Source organism: Pimephales promelas, chromosome 9 (genome assembly GCF_988280905.1).
Source record: "Pimephales promelas chromosome 9, fPimPro1.hap1.1, whole genome shotgun sequence".
Classification (NCBI taxonomy): Eukaryota; Metazoa; Chordata; class Actinopteri; order Cypriniformes; family Leuciscidae; genus Pimephales; species Pimephales promelas.
Genome location: NC_142777.1, coordinates 31,029,559 through 31,049,746, shown reverse-complemented (window position 1 = coordinate 31,049,746; position 20,188 = coordinate 31,029,559). Strand labels below are relative to the sequence as shown.

Here is a 20,188-nt window from a genome sequence, read left to right as displayed (position 1 = left end):
TAGTGCATGTACTTCGGTATGAGTGTCTATTTACACAGATTTAAACTAAGTGCAAATAGCCCGTTATTTTGGTGAACACAATATTCATAAAAAGATTAATGATTTACATTTTAGTTTTAGACAGACAACCAACAGTTAAAAATTAATGTAATAAAATATTAAATATCATATAATTTATATATATATATATATATATATATATATATATATATATATATATATATATATATATATATATATATATATATATTATCAACAAAATATTTTATATCATTAGATTTCATAGTAAAAGTCCTTACGTTGAATGACTAATGCATTGTATTTAACTCGGTAAACGTTAAGGGAAAAAAAATCCGTTTCGCATTGTTTATTTCTTTTTACCTTGTGTTAACCTTGTCTTGGATCACACGACATAAATGCAATAATCTCATGTTACAAAATTTCCCAAGATATTGGATACCTTTATTTTGAAATATCAGCAGCGCCACTGGTTGGTGGTGCTTTTATTGCAGCGTACTTCACGTCCATTCGTAAATACCAAATTAGCCTCGGTGCGCGAGACTGATATCTGCTGCGGACAGCTCGTGCTGTGATTTTGTCTGACGGCGGGCTTTGCACTGTAAGTAACAGGACCTTTCGTATTTTTTCACGGATGCCATTTTCAAGATAATTTTCTTTTTCTTTTTTTTTTACTGGATGCATTAGAATGTTAAACCTTATGCTGACAGTAAGTGGATTTGTGATGTGGCATCCAGAGGTTGAAGAAGAGGTGCACAGCTGGAGTTGAACAGATGGTTTTAAAGATAAAGCTAAAGCGTATTAAGATATTTATCACATGAAGCAACCTTCCAATATTTATTTTACCATAATATTTAAACATATTATAATTCATATTTAGGACATATTGAATGCCCCAATGGAAGCCACCCAACCGGTACCGACTGGTTTTGAACCATTCTTTGCCAATGGGCTACAATGCTGATATTCTAACAATTGGTTTCAAAACAAGACACCATTTAAATCATTCCATTCATCCCATGATTTGCTCTTTAAAGAGCATCAATGTTTGAACACATCACATAAAGCATTAAGATGAATGAATACATATTATTAATATTAGATTATTGAAATAATACACAGTAATAATACAGTCATGAAAGCATACTATTGGGCAAGAAATTGATTGTTTAACTTTAGGGAAAGTGCCATAAACGCTGCGTCTCTGTTCAAAGTTCATTTCGGACCAAGAGGCCCGTGTATCGGTCGGTATCTTATCTCTCCAATCCATAGTGTGGACTAAATGTTTTCATGTTTGAAAAGCACGATATGAATTCTTGCTTTGCAGCGATGTCCGATTCGTGAACGAATTGTTCATTTGAGTCGGATCTTTACTTAGTGAATCGTTTGCACAAACAGTCAGAACAATTTGTTCACGAAATTGACTGAACGATTCAGTCCGACTCCGAATCAACGAGAATCGTCTCTTTTAATTTGGAACGAGACAGAACTCTTCCGAGGAAGACGTAATTAGTTTGTTTTGGCAATTTACCCACACAGAGAAACTTTGCTTAGAATTTTTATTTTTATCCAATCCAATTTTGTAAGTGACTTCTCTTGTTTTAAAGATGTTTTCTTTGGTTTGTTTGACTACTCAAGAGAAAACAGGACAATATTACATAATTAATTTGTGTTTCCTTCTAGCTAAATTTCATACATACGTAAAAAAAATTAAAATTTACTGGCTGTAAACCTCTCTTTTCTCTATTCAAAGATGATTTAGACAGATAGATTGAAACTATCCAAAGCTCTGTTAATCCCAAAGCAATGAAAACTATCTCCTCTATATTTATGTCCTCTTGAAGGTGAATGCACTGCATTGTTTTTATGTTACCCTGGCAACTTATTTTTGTCTGTTTATATTGTTGTCATTTTTTTCTCTTCATATTTTTATGTATTGCTTTAATGCTTTGTAGTGTTTAATAAAAAACGTAAAATGACAGAGCTGGTTCTTTGAAACGAACTGTTCAAAAGAACCGATTAGCGAAAATGAGTCATTAGTGAAACGCGTTTTAAAAGGGAAGCAGCGCGCAAAGCATCAGGCTCGAGCAGACTCAAGTGATCTCGTGCACAACCATTATTTGATTTAAAGAGACACAGACCCACTTTTGTAGCCGTGTTTAAGTGAAACGCGTGATTTACGCGTGACCTCCCTTCATCTGTATTTGGTGTCCTCAAAACACTCAATTTTCAAAAGAAAATGTCACCACGCTGCACATTATTATAGCGTGTGGTTTATTTAATTGAGCTTTTTCTTGAAATATGCTCAAGCAAATAAATGGTTAAATCCCCCCAAAACACTACCCTCGTATTATTTAAAACCCTTATAGCTGTCTTTCTTCAGTATTAAACAAAAATTATTGCAGTACAGCAATCTTCACGTTGAGTGTCAGTTCTTTACAGTCTAATATTTTATTTATCTTCCACTTAAGAAAGTCATACAGGTTTAAAATAAATGAGAAAGAGTAGCAAAATTGTGATTTTTTTTTTTTAATGAATCAACCCTCCCTGTGACTAAATGTCTAATCTTATACTTTTCACAATTGTTTATAAACCCTGATGTGCTGTTTTACATGGGGACTAGCAGAACCTAAATTAATTTTCAGAGTGACTGAGTTTCTTTGCTTGGCTGGTCCGCTGTGTCTTTAGAAACTACATGCTGATTCAGCGATGGCCTAATCTGGGAAGGAATGTCATGTGCAAGCATTATTCAGTTTTTTTTTTGTTGTTTTTTTTTACCACCAAAATTCTTATTTTAGTACAGTGTTTTCTCCATATAAGAAATAAAAACTTACTGTTCACAAGAAATTTAAATTCTCTTTTTACATTTTCTATCAAAAATCTGGGGCAAGTAATTATTATTATTATTATTTTGGGAGAAATCAATACTTTTATTCAGCAAGGATGCATAAAATTGATTAAAAGGTAAAAACATTTATGTTATAAGAGATTACCATTTCAAATGAATGTTGTTCTTTTGAACTTTCCATTTATCAAAGAATACTAGAATAAAGTATTACAGTGTCCACATTAAGCAGCACAACTGGTTTCAACATTGATAACAAGAAATGTTTCTTGAGCATCAAACCAAAATGATTTCTGAAGGTTCATGTGACACTGAAAACTGGAGTAAAGATGCTGAAAATTCAGTTTTGCCATCACAGGAATAAATTACAATCAAAAAATTTGATTTTAAAATACATTAAAAATAGAAAATAGTTGTTTTACTTTTAAATGGTAATGCCATTTCACAATATTAACGTTCTTACTGTATGTTTGAGCAAATAAATGGTGCCTTTGAAAGATTTCTTTAAAAAACATTTAAAAAAAAAATCATTGAACTTTTGAACGCAAGTGTACTCACCATTATTCCAAACCTTGTCATTCTTCTGTGGAACAGAACAGAAGTAGTTTTTAAGAATCTTTCTTGGGCTTCTTGCTATACCAGTCATGGTACCAACATAATGTTTTAAAAATAACTTGTTTTCAAAGACATTTAGATTAAATGAAATGTATCCAAGGTTTTAACAGTGTAATATGTTCACAGTGTACCATGGCAGCCGTGCTCTCCACCTCCATAAACATTAAAGAGCCACGCTGGGATCAGGGAACATTTGTGGGTCGCGCAAAGCATTTCTTCACTGTCACAGACCCTAGAAACATCCTCCTGTCGAATGAACAATTAGAAAATGCACGTCAGATTATTCAGGATTACAAGTAAGTCTCTACTCTGCACTTATTCACAGCATGTGCTTTTGTATTGGATTCATTGTTACATATGCTGAGTTGAGCAAGTACAAGCAAGTACGCCATCAACTTACATTCTCTTATCCCTGAAGAAAAGGTGTGGTATCACCGGATCTCACAGAAGATGAGCTATGGAGGGCGAAGTATGTTTTTGACTCGGCATTCCATCCAGACACAGGCGAGAAAATGCTCCTGATTGGTCGCATGTCTGCTCAGGTTCCCATGAACATGACCATCACTGGATGCATGATGACGTTCTACAGGTAAATCATGCTGGGTTTTGCTGTGTAATCCATTATTATAGTGGCTACAGTATCGCTATAAGATTTTTTTTCTGGATAATGAACTATTTCACCACATATGCTGTAGTGCTGAATATTTATACTCACTTTCTCTTGCTTTTAGAACGACTCCAGCAGTTCTGTTTTGGCAGTGGATCAATCAGTCTTTCAATGCAATAGTCAACTACACCAACAGGAGTGGAGACGCTCCCATCACAGTAAAGTGAGAGGACTTTAGATCATGCATCTGAATATTTGTTTCACTTTTTGCATTTCTTCTTTCAACTAATTTGCAATATCCCTAAATTCCTAATATATGTCCTTGCAGCCAGCTTGGCACAGCATATGTATCAGCCACCACAGGGGCCGTGGCTACTGCTTTAGGACTAAATGCATTAGCAAAGGTAATAGTCTGTCATCGCCAGTGTTCGAAGTGGACCAGTACCGACACTTCTATATTTTAACCTGTAGCGTACCCTCACTTTTTCTTGTGTACCGGCACTTCTCACTTCTCACGCACCCCCAAAACGTGATTTAAAGGGATAGTTCACCCAAAAATGAAAATTCTGTCAGTATTTACTCACCCTCATGTTGTTCCAACCCTGTAAGACTTTCATTCATCTTCAGAACACGAATTAAGATATTTTTGATGAAATCTGCGAGCCGGATCACTCCTCCATACTAGGCTTGAAACTTGCCGGCCTCGAAAAGTTATTAAAGACATCGTTAAAATAGTCAGAGTGACTACAGTGGCTCAATCTTAACTTTATCAAGCGATGAGAACACTTTTTGTGTGCAAAAATCAAACAAAAATTAAGACTTTATTTCAAATATTAATTTCCTTATCTCTTGGCTACTAGTCAGGGTACTAGTTTAGTTGTACGTTACACGCATCACACACATGACCAGCGTCGGCCAATAGTGAGCCTACGTGTGATGTAGCTCTACGCAATTACACTAGTTTAACTGACTAGAGGCGCAAAGAGAAGGAAGTGAATAGTTGAAATAAAGTCGTTATTTATGTTTGTTTTTGCGTACAAAAAGCGTTCTGGTTGCTTGATAAAGTTAAGATTGAGCTACTGTAGTCACTTGGACTGTTTTAATGATGTTTTATCGATGTCTATTTTAACGATGTGTTTAATAACTTTGAGGCCGGCAAGTTTCAATCCCTCAAGAAGCCTATGGACTAGTATGGAGGAATGATCCAGCTCTCAGATTTCATTAATTTGTGTTCCGAAGATGAACAAAGGTCTTACAGGGTTGGAAAAATATGAGGGTGAGTAAATACTGACAGAATTTTCATTTTGGGTGAACTATCCCTTTAAATCAGATGGAGGGATGCCACTTTTTCCGCCCCACTTCGATCACTGGTAGTCGCTTACTAATAAGTTTTAACTCTTTCACATCGAAGTATTAAATATTATGCTCAGTGATCACTATGTGTTCATGTAATAATTAGTAATTATGTTTAATTTTCTGTTTTTCAGCATGTGTCCCCACTCATAGGACGCTTTGTGCCATTCGCTGCTGTAGCTGCTGCTAACTGTATCAATATTCCACTCATGAGACAACGGTAAATAATTATCTAGAGCAAATGGTATGCATAAAGAGGTTTGACCTGATTTTACTCTGAATTGGTTGTTCGGTAGTCATGGTTTTTTGTGATCACAGAAAGATTATCAATGCATATTTTGTAACATTATAACTGTCTACTGCCACTATTGATCAATTTAATGCATCCTGCCTGAATAAAATTATTTCCTTAAAAAAAAGAAAATCTACTGACCCCAAACCGTCAGCAGTGGTTCAAAACAGTAATGTAATATTGTGTGTTGCTGTTCATTTATAATGGACATGAAGTGAGTATGTCATATGGAGTGCATCTTTCCTTTTGTTTCTCAGGGAACTCAAACATGGCATTCCAGTAACAGATGAGAATGACAATCGGTTAGGAGAATCTTCAAATGCAGCTCAACAGGCCATTACACAAGTGGTGGTTTCCAGAATCCTCATGGCCTCTCCGGGAATGGGTTTGTTTACTCTAAAAGTCTTGATATTATCTTTCATTAAGCTGACTTTTCACCTATGGTTATCAAAGGTGCAGTTAGCAGGGCTCGACATTAAAGGTGCCTTCTGGAACTAAAAATCAAAAAATATTCCATATTCCATAACAGATGGGGGCAGTATACCTCCAGAAAATGTGTTGTGCCGCTGCCGCACGCACTCACGTCTTCAAACAACACAAACGAGCGCTGTTTTGCTCTCTTTCTCCGCATATTATTCAAATAATTTGACACGATAGTAAAAGGTCGGAAGACCGCAGTTTCACGTGGAGCATTTGGAGATTTTTAGAGATCAGAGACTAAATGAACAACATCTCAACACTAAATGATGAAGACCGACTCATAGACGCCTGTCTCAAAAACAAGCTGTTGCATTTCGACGATATGGAAAAATAAAAGCCTGCAGGCTATTATTTTAAGTTTACGGTATTCGTTTTGTTCATATTACACTTTTATTGTTAGTTTGAATTAATTTGACAGACAGCATTCGCTGATGTTGATCAACCTAGCGAAATTCAGAGCTGCCAGCTCTCACGAATTCACCGTGAGACACATGCAATTAACACTTAGCAAGCAGGTTAGTTAAGCTCTCAGATTCTGTCAATTTTATTATGCAATTCAAAGAATAAATACCGTTTCGGCGCTTGTACATGTTACACCACAGATCCCTAGCGCACGTGAACCGATCATCTCTACTAGCTAATGGAAAAAGAACCCGAACACTGTTGAAAGATACAGTATGCTACAACTTACCAAAATGTATTCCTCATGCATAATGTCAACCAATCATTTTTTGAACTCTTCCCTGAACTGAAATGTAGTAATGGGCTGTATTTCCACACGACTGACATCAGGTTCAAGTACACACACACACACACAAGCCGGCGCTAGCGCGACTCACTCGTGTACTGCAGTTTGGCTGGTGGTAATGTTGCCCGGCCGCATACCGCCTCCCATGGCCGGAACTGGTATTACGACACCTACCGGGCCGGGGCTAGTCATTTAGCATGCTAATTTAGGTTTATATCTCGGCAGCACTATAACTTGTCAGTTTTTTAATTACATCATTGCACTTATTTCTTCTCATTCTTTTTATGCGTGTAGCTCATTTTTTTGATATTTTTACCTCAATTATTACATATGCCACCTTTAAGGCTTGTCCGGGGCAAGTGGATTTTTTGTAGGAAAAATAGAAAATTAGTTGTCTGACCGGACAAGTTAAATTTCAAACAAAATAAAATGCCATGTTACTTCACGTTATGTGCCACTCGTTACGTCTATTTTGCATATTTAATTTTACAGATTTGAAACGAACACATTTTTCGCGCTGCGTCAGTAAAGTTAATGAAAGAACAAAGGGAGCAGAGAAAATTACTCACTGCTCTTGACTAAAGAACTTGTGTAGTTTTAATAAGGAGTAGTCTATATATAATTTATGCAGCGCAGACTGTTTGATAACTTTATTCAATTTCTGTATATGTCCTACCTGTTAGACAGTTAATTTTTATCCAGATATCAATGGCTTATTGATCATTATAGGTGTTATCAATCATTTAGTTGTTATTGCTAATTTCAGAATTATCACTAATCTGTGTGTGCATTTGGTTTAGAACCAAACAAGTTGATTCATGAAACCATTTGTTTATTATATGGCAATCGCATATCACAACCACAATATTGACCTCAATAATCACAATATGACATTTTCCCCTAATCGTCCAGCCCTAGATAAAATTATAAATCTTTACCCGGACAAGTGACTTTTGTGCATGGACAAGTGAAACAAAAATTTACTTGTCCGAAGGACAACATGCCTCAAAAAGTTAAGCCCTCAAAAAGTCAAGCCCTGAGTTAGTGATTTCTGGATTCAAAATAGAACGGACTAAAACATACTTGTAGCCAATCAGCAGAATACAGTACACACTCATGATAGGGGAGGAGAGAGAGTGAGCAAGAGGAAGATTTGAAAAAAAGACTGTAGAAAGAGAGATGGCTGAGAGACATTACAAAAGAGAAAAGTTTAGAGGAATATTACTGGAAAAAGAAGGGTTATGATGAGACTGAGAGCTTTAGGACCTGTCCTGGGTTAATATTGAAAAAGTTGAAAACAGATGCTGAGGTTGCTTCGTATCTACTCCATATGTGAGTAACATTGCTTTAACATTATTGTTTTCTGCAGTGTTTCCCAACCCTGTTCCTGGCGGCACACCAACACTGCGCGTATATCAAACACACCTGATTCAACTCATCAGCTCATAATCAGATGGGTTAATGAGCTGATGAGTTGAATCAGGTGTGTTTGATTAAGGAGACAAAGAATACGCGCAGTGTTGGTGTGCCGCCAGGAACAGAGTTGGGAAACACTGGTTTACTGTATAAAAAAATTGTATGTACATTTTTTTTGTTTGTATTTTTGTCCACTCGTTCATTCATCATCTTCGCTTTATTTCCCGTGAAGCCTTATTTTGCTTCACTCCACTCACGTTTGTGCATTTTGGGGGTGGAGCAATAATGGAGGATGTGTGTTTGTTTGAGTTGATTTCAAATATCAAATATGTTTCTCAGAAATTGCTTGATGCACCTTTAACACAGAAATTAAGTCTAAGGATTTTATATATAATAAAATATATGATCAGGTTTTTCACGAGTTTTCTCAAACTATCATCCCCCTCTGTCATATGCAGAGCAATGTTGCATATCTGGTTATGGGACCCTGTAATTGCAAGCAAGAAATCTAACTTAATTGTTTTCATCCTATAGCAATCCCTCCATTTTTAATGAACTCTTTGGAAAAGAAGGCCTTCCTCAAGGTAATTTCAGAATTGCATTATAAATGTTTTGTTTACATGACTGAAAATCCTAATGAAAATTGTTCAGCCTTAAAGGGTTAGTTCACCCAAAAATGAAAATGATGTAATAAATGACTCACCCTCATGTCGTCCCAAACCCGTAAAACCTCCGTTCATCTTTGGAACACAGTTTAAGATTTCTGTCGCTCCATTGAAAATGTATGTACAGTATACTGTGCTTGTCCAGAAAGAAAATAAAGACATCATCAAAGTAGTCCATGTGACATCAGTGGGTTAGTTACAATGTTTTGAAGCATCGAAAATAAATTTTGGTCCAAAAAATAACAAAAACTACGACTTTATTCCGCATTGTATTCTCGTCCGGTTCTGTGGTCAATCCACGTTCACGAGTCCACAGTGACGCTGATGACGTGTATCTGGATCGTCCGTGTATTTGGGTTCAAATAAATATGGCTGGGCAAAAAAATGCAAGTCTTCCTCTGTGTGGACATCCTTAGATATGTTTGCGAAGATTGTTTTGTACAGCGTGCGTCTCCCTCAGACTGTAAACGAAGCTCTGGCGCACTGACAACACGTCAGCAGCGTCACTGAACGCGGATTGACAACAGAACCGGAAGACAATGCAATGCTGAATAAAGTCAAAGTTTTTGTTATTTTTGGACCAAAATGTATTTTCAATACTTCAAAACATTGTAACTAACCCACTGATGTCACATGGACTACTTTGATGATGTCTTTATTTCCTTTCTGGACAAGGACAGTATATCGTACAGTATATTTTCAATGGGTAGGGACCGAAAACTCTCGGACTAAATCTAAAATATCTTAAACTGTGTTCTGAAGATGAACGGAGGTCTTACAGGCTTGGAATGACATGAGGGTGAGTCATTAATGACATAATTTTCAGTTTTGGGTGAACTAACCCTTTAACACATAACCATCTACAGTGTACAATCTGCTTGAATGCTTTAGCCCTTACAATGGCCCCATAGGATCATGGGCTTTGTTGCCAGGTTGATTTCCCCTCCCCCGTTTTTTATTCTTTCAGAGGTTTCCGTGGATGAGTGCACCCATTCAAGTTGGCTTGGTTGGGTTTTGGTGAGTTGCCAAAGATAGATTGATGGTCTACTAAACTGTTATCTTGTTAAAAAACATTCAAGAATTTGTGACCCATTCTTTTGTACTTTCTTCTTCTTAGCCTTGTGTTTGCAACCCCATTGTGTTGTGCGTTATTCCCACAAAAGAGGTGAGAAAGTTCTCAGAACAGTTTGGAACTAAAAGTATCAATGTATTATTTTGGAATCTTTTGAATAATTTCAGAATGACTCATTTCATAATTCCAATTTGTTCATCCAGCTCTATGGCAGTGAGCCGCTTGGAACCAGAGCTGCAGGAGAAGATTCGAGCCAGTCATCCTGGAATAGAGACGGTCTACTTCAACAAAGGACTGTGAAGACAAACGTTGGTGAATCTCCTCTTTACTGTAATGGTTTCACGTACCATCAAAAACATCTTTGTGTGCCAAAGTTCACCCGTTCCTCTCCAGGACATACCAACTCAGTCGTTTTGTAGGATGTTTTAATTGTTTTTAAGCTAAATCCTTATTGTCGTTGCCAATTTTTGCCGGTCTTTTGTCTGACATGTATATACGTTTAGTATTTTTTTTTTTTCATTTATGAAATAATTCAGTTTGCTGCCAGATTATTGAAAATTATTATTCCATGTGCCACTCAATGTCATTTTCAGTAAGGATCAAAGATGGCAGATGTTGACCTTGTTTTTTTATTAGTCTGCATTGCATTGTTGTCAGTATTTCGTGTTTATCTCTTCATGATGGTTGCAGGTTATACAGTATTGCCAAATTTCATTTAATTTCAGTTACAAGAAGAGTCAAGGGACGTCTTGTATTATGATAATAGTGCAATCCGTTTAAAACGTTGCCAAATACAAACCTCTGCTGCAAATTTCCTTAGATGCAGGTTTAATAAACCGATAAACTACTGCATGAGTTTTAATAAGAGTTTTATCTATTTTACTATCCTCAGTATTTGAGTTTCACTCTTAGGGTGTTATACAAGAATAGTGCGTATGTTTATATAATTTCCTCTGCCTGTCGATGGTGCATGAACAAACTTTTTGTAAGTGAAAAAAGTGTGAGGTTAAAGTTCAACGTATTCTCGTTGACTGTTCCAAAGTCTGTTCCTCTAGCAGTTCAAGGAAAGGCATTGTTTTTCTACACAATTTTGTCAAGCCTCACCTGTTTTCTGTTTAATGTACGACCATTTACTTTGGTTCACCCTTGAAAAATTCTCATGTGCCATATTTTGTGTGACATATGTTAATGTCCTCACACAAAACAATCTACATGACACCTGCTAATACTACTCTCATTTTTTCTGTATCCTTTCCCACCAATTTTGAGAAAGGAAACATCCATATAGCGATTTTATATATAAATAATATAATATATTAAAGAAAAATCTGAAGTGTACATTTTCCATTTATGAAGTGCACCATTGCCTTTCCATAAATCCTGTTCCTATTTTCCATCTACACTACATGGCCAAAAGTTTGTGGACAGCTCCTTCGAATGAACAGGTTTGCCATTTCAGTTATTTCTGAGGCCAAATCTTAATGCAACTCCATACAGTGACATGCCCAAGATCCATAAAGAACTGACTTACCACATTTTTTGAACTATGTTGATTGGTCTGCAAAACTCCCTGTTCTTTTCTGTCCCATCGCTGGATCAAACACACTCGTAGAAAGCCTTCCTAGATGAGTGAAATATGGTATATTAGCAAACGGATCAGTTAATGTTTAATATTTTGAAATTAGGAGTTTAAAAATTGCATATTGTGTACAGGTGTCCATGTACTTTTGGCTATGTTATATATTTTTAGAATTAATGATGTTAATCTTTGTGAACTTTCCATTAAATTGACTAAGTCTTCATGTGTTGAGGTATTTAGATATGTTTAATGTTTAATACGTAGCATACTAAGAGAGTAACAGCCTGAGCGCTCGGATTATTGTTGTTGTGAGACTGTTGATGTGCCACATTTGTTCAGTTCATGAATGTAGTGTTGGCAGTAATGTAATCAAACTAAGAGCACATACCATTTCTGTGAATATGCTGGTGGTTATATTGGTAACCACTATTTGTTTTTGTTCTAATTGTGAAAAACAGTCCTTGTTCTTGTTCTGATTTTACATAAAGCTGCTCAAGGACTGCTGGTTTGTTCAGGAGAATCACAACAGCCATTATGATCTTTAGACAGTTTAGCATTAATTATATACTAAGTGAAATGCCAATGAATTCGTTCCCTTGTGCATTAAACACAGCAAACGTTTATTTCCTGATCCCATCAGCAATAACTTAATTCAAGAAGTCTGCACACGTGGAACAAAATACACTGGGGTGGCAGGTGTGACTCATTAGTCTACTCTTTAAATGAACAAGTTGCTATGAATCGTACAATAATTTGTTTACAGTGAATGAGATGGGTGTAAGATTTTCAAGATGAATATTTAAAAAAAATGTTTATTATTTTACAGTGAATTGGGAAATTGTACTGTGAAGATTACACTGTACTGTGTGGATTACCTAAATAAAGAGTATTATAAAGCCATGGGTCGTTTTTGCAGCTTGTCATTATTTAGTTAATGTATCGGTTGTATCGCACACTAGATTTTAGAGCTGTGTCTTTTCTTGCAGTTTTTCAACAATAGATACTGATTGAACAATTAATAGATCAGATACTGTTGACTTACCGTCAGCTGGCTGTGGTGCAATTCAAAATGTCGTTGACTCGTTTAAATTTTTCAAAATATGTTAAAAACTGCCTTATCGTACTCTAAAATCTCCTTAAAAGTAGCTATTCCTGGTATGTCAAGTCAAAAGCTCAAAAATATACATTTATATAACTTAATATTTAGTTAATTTTGAAATTGTATTATTTTTTTAAACGTTTCCGTCCTGAGTGTCCAAATATCTCCTTCTAGTGGCTGATTGACATAAGGTGTAAATAAAACGGATAAAGGGCGACACCTGCTGGACGTATAGGGACGTCAAATTGAGTCCACAAGGCAGTTTACAACAACAATATTACTTTACACTAAACTGTACAGATGATAATTGTTTAATTATATATTATAAAAATAAATAAAAAAAAATCAAGTCATTTTGAAGACTGGGCTTTTCTTTTTTCTTTTTGTTGCCAGCGATCTGTGGAGGATCTTGCACAGAACTGAGGCTTGAAGGACACTTGAAGAAAAAGTATTTTCTGAAACAAGTGCGTTTGTAAGTGCAGTGTGGAGTTAACCTGGGGCAAGACGAGCAGCATTTAAATTAAGCCGAGGGGTGTTTCCATCAAGTGTCCATCATGTTGGGGAGAGAGAGAGAGAGAGAGAGAGAGAGAGAGAGAGAGAGAGAGAGAGAGAGAGAGAGAGAGAGAGAGAGAGAGAGAGAGAGAGAGAGAGAGAGAGAGAGAGCAACAAATGAGAGCATACTGTCAGTGTCAGTAGCCTATACTATCTGCATGGCTGCCACTGATGTAAACATCTATTCTGTAAGTTATTTATTTACATCTTTCATTACGGCACATATTATTTACAGTTTAACATGCATGTTTATTTTTTGATAAAGTGCAATGTGTGCATCGAGAGGTATGACGACAGGATTATAGTTGGTCAAGAATTAACTTTTTTCACATTTCATAATTTCCTTATGTTTATGTGCTAAGATGTTGTTATATGCAACGTCGTGTTAATATGTTGGTTGCAATGGAGAAAAGCGTGAGCTTGAGTTTTATTCGAGTTGGACTTCATCCTAATATTTGGTCCTACTCTAAATCACTGTTGTGATTCTTCACAATAGTGAAGACAATAGCACAATAGCTTTTTCACAATATGAAAAAGCATTCATATGCCTATAGTTTATATTTATAGTTTAACATTAGGGTCTAAATCCATTGTCAAAGTCATTTAAAGCTGATTAGTTCTTGTAAGCAGATCAGCATTGCTGTTGGTTGCCGCTTCAGTCAGCATCTATCACAATGCTCCTCAGTCTCTACCTTATCATATTTGTGATGTTTTTCGACATTGCAAGAGTATAATGCCAATACTGTTCATTTATGCTTTAGAATAAATAATACGTTTTTAACCCTGCACTTAAAGGATGTTTCTCAGGGCAATGGCAGTGGAAACCTTCAGTATGCTGGATACACAGGCTGCATAAAAGAGCCCTTTGTGCCCCAGTGTGTGTTAAGAATACTTGGGCAGTGGAACAGATGAAGGCTGTGTGAAACACTTCCTTGTGTTTGTACAGAGTGAGGATCTCTGAATACCTCAGCATGCTGCTTTTCTCTGTGATCGAGACTCAAACCCTGGCCCATGCATACTAATATGCTCAGTTACAAAATGACATGGGTCTGCTTCTCCGCTTTGATCACTATCTCCATATAGGCTATTAATAGACATATTGGGGAGAACAATACAAAAGCGGGCCAGTATTTGGTTGTGATGGAGCACTGATAGTATTGTGAGATATTATTCAATTTAAAATAACTGTTTTCATTTTAAAACATTTTAAAATATGAAATTTATTCATGTGAGGCCAAAGCTGAATTTTCAGCATCATTACTCCAGTCTCCAGTGTTACATGACCCTTCAGATACCCTTCTGATATGCTGGTTTGCTGCTGTAGCAAATGGTTGTGCAGCTTACTATTTTTGTGGAGACCGTGACACATTAATTCAGGATTATTTGATGAGTAGAAAATACAATACAAAAGAACAGTATTTATTTGACAGAAATTGTTTGTAACAAATGTCTTTATGATCACTATAGTTTTGATTAATTTAATTAATTGCTTAATAAAAGTAATATATAATAAAAAATATGATATTTTATACTATTATAATATATAACAATAAAAGGCTTTCTTACCCCAACTATATGCAAATGTGTTATTATATTGGGGTGGGGTTAGGGATCAGGGGCGGAGATGGCAAGGATTAGGGGTGGGGTTAGGGATCAGGGGGCGGAGATGGCAAGGGTTAGGGGTGGGGTTAGGGATCAGGGGCGGAGATGGCAAGGGTTAGAGGTGGGGTTAGGGATCAGGGAGTGGAGATGAGTAGGATTAGTGGTGGGGTTAGGGGTCAGGGGGCGGAGATGAGTAGGATTAGGGGTGGGGTTAGGGATCAGGAGGCAGTCTAGGTGTAGGTTTAGGTATATGTAAGCTGGGAGGAGTTGGATCTGGACCCAACTCCTTCCCCTGGATTTCGTGTTCTGTAGTGAGTATTACTAACGTTAACGGTTTGTTAGATGTTATTTGCTTGACTACATGCACTTTAATGTCATTTTGTGATATAGATATATATATATATATATATTTTTTTTTAACAAAGACCCTTGTGCCAATTATTCATCATGACACTATCAATGTTTTCCTGGTATGTCATGTCAAACTTTCTTGGTGTTGTAATTTCTCAGTGTGAGGAGATGAGGACTCTCTCTCTCAGCGGTCATGTCGGTTTTGACAGTCTTCCTGATCAGCTGGTCAGCAAATCAGTGAGCCAAGGATTCAGCTTCAACATTCTCTGCGTAGGTGAGGAAGAAGTGCTTTTAAAACCCGGCAGAGCTGGCATTTAAATATTAAGATTATTGCAAGATTGCTTTGTTTCTACAGGTGAAACTGGAATAGGCAAATCCACTTTAATGAACACACTTTTTAACACAACGTTCGAAAATGAAGAGGCCAGCCACTTCCAGAACGGCGTGCATTTACGCCCCAGAACGTACAACCTACAGGAAAGCAATGTGGATTTGCAGCTGACCATTGTAGACACTGTGGGTTTTGGCGACCAGATTAATAAAGAAGAAAGGTAATGCTTAAATGCACCGAAACGTATATAAATGACATTGATAATGAAATGTCAGGATCAAATCAAAATCTTACACCTTTCATTGTTTCTCTGCAGTTATAAACCTATTGTGGACTACATTGATGCCCAGTTTGAAAACTTCCTTGAAGAAGAGCTTAAAATTAAACGCTCCCTTTATAACTATCATGATTCACGCATCCATATCTGCCTCTACTTTATTGCTCCCACTGGACATTCACTGAAATCTCTGGACTTAGTCACCATGAAGAAACTGGACAGCAAGGTATCATATTTAGAAAGTGTTTGTCATTTATTGTCAGGATATAAATTGTGTATTTATTCTATTGTATATATATATTACATTTTATATATTTCCTTCCCAACCAGGTCAACATTATTCCCATCATTGCAAAGGCAGACACTATTTCCAAGAGTGAGCTTCAAAAATTTAAGATCAAGATCATGAGTGAACTGGTCAGCAATGGTGTTCAGATCTACCAGTTCCCAACAGATGATGAAGCCGTGACTGAAATAAACTCTTCTATGAATGTAACAGGAACTTGAGAAAATATACATATCCGACAAATACAGACTATGTTCCTATAGTGGCATCTTGAATGTTGAGCCAGTGACTTGTGTTGCAGGCGCATCTTCCTTTTGCTGTGATTGGAAGCAATGAAGAGGTTCAAACTGGGAACAAAATGGTTCGAGCCAGACAGTATCCATGGGGAGTGGTACAGGGTAGGTACTGCTGCTAGCAGATAAAGCTATTATTATTGTCTAACTTTAGGTTAGAAAAGGTTTAGGTTTTCTCTCGTTTTTATTTAGTAAATGTTTTAGTGCAAATGCAAATGAACAGCAAAGGATGCAATTACTTTACTTTGTATATTATGCTTGTCCAGCCACAGGGAATTGTGTATATTTATATATATATATATATTAATACTTTTATTCATCAAGGATGCATTAAATTGCTAAAATCTGACAGTAAAGATGAAAGATTTCTATAAGTAGAATCGACATGGTAGTTGTGACATTTATACACTCTAAAAAATGCTGGGTTGTTTGAACCCAATTTTGGGTAAAATATGGACAAACTCGGCCATTGGGTTAAACATGTAATTTAAAAATGTAACCCAATGGCTGGGTTTGTCCATATTTTACCCAAAATTGGGTTCAAACAACCCAGCATTTTTTAGAGTGAAACGACGAAAAAATAAGGTGGGACTTAATTTTGTCTATCAGGAACAAATTGGACCATTGGATGGTTGTGGTTTGCTATTGGTCGATCTCATGTGAGTGACAGGTTGTCCCGCCCTTACACCGAAAAACACATCAGTTGCATCCAAAATCACATACTCTCTTTAATAGGTACTTAATTTAAATAAGTACTTACTTTGCGACCACTAAAAAAGTATGTCCTGTGTAGTATGAGTGAGTGTAGTATGAATGTAATCTGGACGTACTAGATTTGCCATATTGTCATTATCATGTGACCAAGTCTCAGTTACGTCGCCTCACTGTCATTCCTAAATATTCTCTCATGGCCTAATAAGAAGTGTCCATCTTAAACACATTTCAGAATCTCGCTGGAAGAATGCCATCGGATACTTTTTGCCTCTTCATTTATGAGTACTGTAAATTCAGTCATACTATTCTTGTCACATAGGCCTACTGTTTTTCGCTTGCTATAGGCTATGGTTCTATTTAGAACCAGAAATAGTTCCATCCCTTGCTTCATATATGGAACTCCAAAATGGTTCAATATAGAACCATATTTTTTTGGTAAAAGGTTCTATTGGCCAAGTATGGAACCCCAGGGTTCTATATAGAACCAAGAGGAACCCTTTTTTTAAGAGTGTATAGAACCTTTTAGGGGTTCCAAATATGTAGCGCTGATAGAACCTTTTAATGTTTTATATAGAACCTTTTCTTCTCTAAGAGTATATAGTAGGCCATCTCAAGAGATGTCACTGCAAGAGGGAGGGGGGGGGGGGTTTAGAAAAAAGATTACAAGGCAAAATATATTTTTTAAAATAATGATGTCAATGGATAAATCATTTATAATGCTGTAATATAAAAAAATAACTATTGTCAATTTTGATTTCATGGTGACTTTAATGAAATTACGATGTCTGGGCTTTGTCCTCAGTGGAGAACGAGAGTCACTGTGACTTTGTAAAGCTGAGAGAGATGCTAATCCGTGTCAACATGTTGGACCTGAGGGAACAGACCCACGCCAGACACTATGAGCTGTACCGCCGCTGCAAACTGGAGGAGATGGGCTTTAAAGACACGGACCCTGACAGCGAACCCTTCAGGTACTGACACTTCTACAACGACTCGCTAACTTGTACTAGTCTTGCTGTAAAACAATCAGTAAATTGATATATGATGATCATGGAAACATTACATACACATTCATTGCATCAAGTGCTATGAAATGTCTGTTAATTCTTCTCTTCTCACTATCAGTCTACAGGAGACATACGTGGCCAAGAGGAGAGAATTTATCGGCGAGCTACAACTCAAGGAGGAGCAGATGAGACAGATGTTTGTCAACAAAGTGAAGGAGACAGAAGCAGAGCTAAAAGAGAAGGAGAGAGAGGTATAAACCACTGGTTTTAACGAAAAAAATTTTTTTTTGTATAATTTCAAGATAGTATTATATGTGTACTAGTGTTAGTTTAATATAAATGGTCATGTAAAACTACAACTTCAACTGCTTTTGGTGCAGACACTGCCTTGGAGTAGAATAAATAATGAAATAAATCACTTTTTATTAAATGATAAAATAAGCATAGGATTCTAAATACTTCAAATTAAATCATAAAATAAAATCTTTAAATGCTTTTCACCTTTTAAATATATATATAAAATTTATATATATATATATATATTAATTTATATATATTAAAATTTATATATAAAAAATCTTTTTATTTAATAAAATAAAGTCTTTAAATAATAGTAACTTTTAATTAAGTCATACAATATCTAATATCATCATAGAATAAAACCACATTTTCATATACTTAAAAAAAATACAAAACAAAAAAAGATAAATAAAATAAATTTGCAAACATCTCAGCACTGAACTAGGCGTGTCAATCTATTAAACATTAACAGAATTATTTAAATGATAAATGATTGAATTTATTGCAAAAATAAAATAAAAGCGAGTATCTCATTAAATGAACTTTTGTTTTGCATTCCCAGCTTCATGAAAGATTTGAGATGCTGAAACGCACACATCAGGAGGAGAAGAGGAACCTGGAGGAGAAGCGTAGAGATTTAGAAGAGGAGATGAACACCTTCAACAGGAGGAAAGTGGCTGCAGAAACCCTACAGTCTCTTCAAGGCTCATCTGCCACGAAAAAAGACAAAGAGAAGAAAACGTAAGCCTTCTCTTCCCTCTGAGACTATCTGTTCCCATCTCTGGTAGTCACTGTCTGTGAATGAGCCTGATCTGTGTCTGCATTCACAAGCGTCTGAGGTCTTTTTGTTTGTCTGTGTTGGCTGGGCTCTGATGCCCGGGCAGAGGATTCTGGGATAGGAGAGCTTCAATGCTGTAATACTGGAGCACACTGGCAGATGGGGTTTTGGCATGTTTAAGGATAGAGAGACAGATGATGACACTAGTTGCCTGGTACTGCCAGCTGCCAGATCAGCATGCATTTACGCCCCATGATTAAGTGTGTTTGCCACTTTTTGCACACACTCTGAATAAAATGATTGATTTCTTGAAATATGTGTTAGTGCTCTGTTTTTTGGCTGGTTAAACGTTCATTTTTGAATCTAGCTGATATATTTATGTCTATAAATATTTTCTTTTCAGTTGATTGGCGATCCAAGAAAGCATGAGCATTATCACTGCTCGGTAACTATGTGATGATCCACTGATGCGTACCTGATTCTTCTGGATTTACATTTTAATTAAAGGGATAGTTCACCTAAAATGTCAATTTTGTCATCATTTATCATTCCAAACCTACCCTCTTTTGTGGAACATGAGATATTTTTGTTCACACAATGGAAGTCAATGGTAATCATAAATGTTTGGTTACGTTTGGTAACATTCTTCAATATATATATATATATATATATATATATATATATATATATATATTTTTTTTTTGTGAGCCATAGAAAAAAAAAGGCATACAAGTTTGGAACATCAGCAAGGTGAGTATATGATAAGATAATTTATATTTCTGGGTCAATTAACTCTTAAATGTAAGTAAACATGAAGCTCTGTTTAACTTTGAATTGGTTTGATTAAAACCAATTAAAACCATTTTGTCATTGTCTTATATTCATACACAACTGGACTGTTAACATAT

General features: G+C 36.1%; 2 protein-coding genes across 4 annotated transcripts; both read left to right on the top strand.

The window, feature by feature from the left end:
• The first annotated feature begins 518 nt into the window (after positions 1 to 518).
• sfxn1 (sideroflexin 1) lies at positions 519 to 12,591 on the top strand. The gene is made up of 11 exons (XM_089134993.1): positions 519 to 619; positions 3,605 to 3,774; positions 3,897 to 4,067; positions 4,210 to 4,308; positions 4,414 to 4,489; positions 5,573 to 5,658; positions 5,988 to 6,115; positions 8,909 to 8,958; positions 10,007 to 10,056; positions 10,157 to 10,204; positions 10,315 to 12,591. Exons 2-11 carry the CDS (start codon positions 3,611 to 3,613, stop codon positions 10,409 to 10,411), a joined length of 969 nt encoding a protein of 322 aa, XP_088991119.1. The 5' UTR covers positions 519 to 619; positions 3,605 to 3,610; the 3' UTR covers positions 10,412 to 12,591.
• An 813-nt stretch (positions 12,592 to 13,404) lies between these two features.
• Positions 13,405 to 19,803, top strand: septin8b (septin 8b). 3 transcript variants are annotated; one of them, XM_039648904.2, is made up of 10 exons: positions 13,405 to 13,529; positions 15,454 to 15,568; positions 15,650 to 15,845; positions 15,942 to 16,128; positions 16,233 to 16,394; positions 16,490 to 16,586; positions 17,998 to 18,166; positions 18,321 to 18,453; positions 19,065 to 19,243; positions 19,684 to 19,803. In XM_039648904.2, the coding sequence occupies exons 1-10, from the start codon at positions 13,500 to 13,502 to the stop codon at positions 19,685 to 19,687; spliced, it is 1,272 nt and encodes a 423-aa protein (XP_039504838.1). In that variant the 5' UTR covers positions 13,405 to 13,499; the 3' UTR covers positions 19,688 to 19,803. The 3 variants fall into 3 exon arrangements, with proteins under 3 accessions (XP_039504838.1, XP_088991117.1, XP_088991118.1); XM_089134991.1 differs by lacking the exon at positions 19,684 to 19,803 and having other exon boundaries at positions 13,406 to 13,529; positions 19,065 to 19,594; XM_089134992.1 differs by lacking the exons at positions 13,405 to 13,529; positions 19,684 to 19,803 and having other exon boundaries at positions 15,421 to 15,568; positions 19,065 to 19,594.
• The last annotated feature ends 385 nt before the right edge of the window (positions 19,804 to 20,188 follow it).

Bases quoted from the DNA above. Each gene is read 5' to 3' on its own strand.
- septin8b (XM_089134992.1), top strand. From the start codon at position 15,421: ATGTCAAACTTTCTTGGTGTTGTAATTTCTCAGTGTGAGGAGATGAGG. The intron at 15,569-15,649 runs GTGAGGAAGAAG...TTGTTTCTACAG, and splicing joins CTTCAACATTCTCTGCGTAG to GTGAAACTGGAATAGGCAAA. The intron at 16,587-17,997 runs GTAGGTACTGCT...CTTTGTCCTCAG, and splicing joins TCCATGGGGAGTGGTACAGG to TGGAGAACGAGAGTCACTGT.
- sfxn1 (XM_089134993.1), top strand. From the start codon at position 3,611: ATGGCAGCCGTGCTCTCCACCTCCATAAACATTAAAGAGCCACGCTGG. The intron at 4,068-4,209 runs GTAAATCATGCT...TCTTGCTTTTAG, and splicing joins TGCATGATGACGTTCTACAG to AACGACTCCAGCAGTTCTGT. The intron at 5,659-5,987 runs GTAAATAATTAT...TTTGTTTCTCAG, and splicing joins ATTCCACTCATGAGACAACG to GGAACTCAAACATGGCATTC.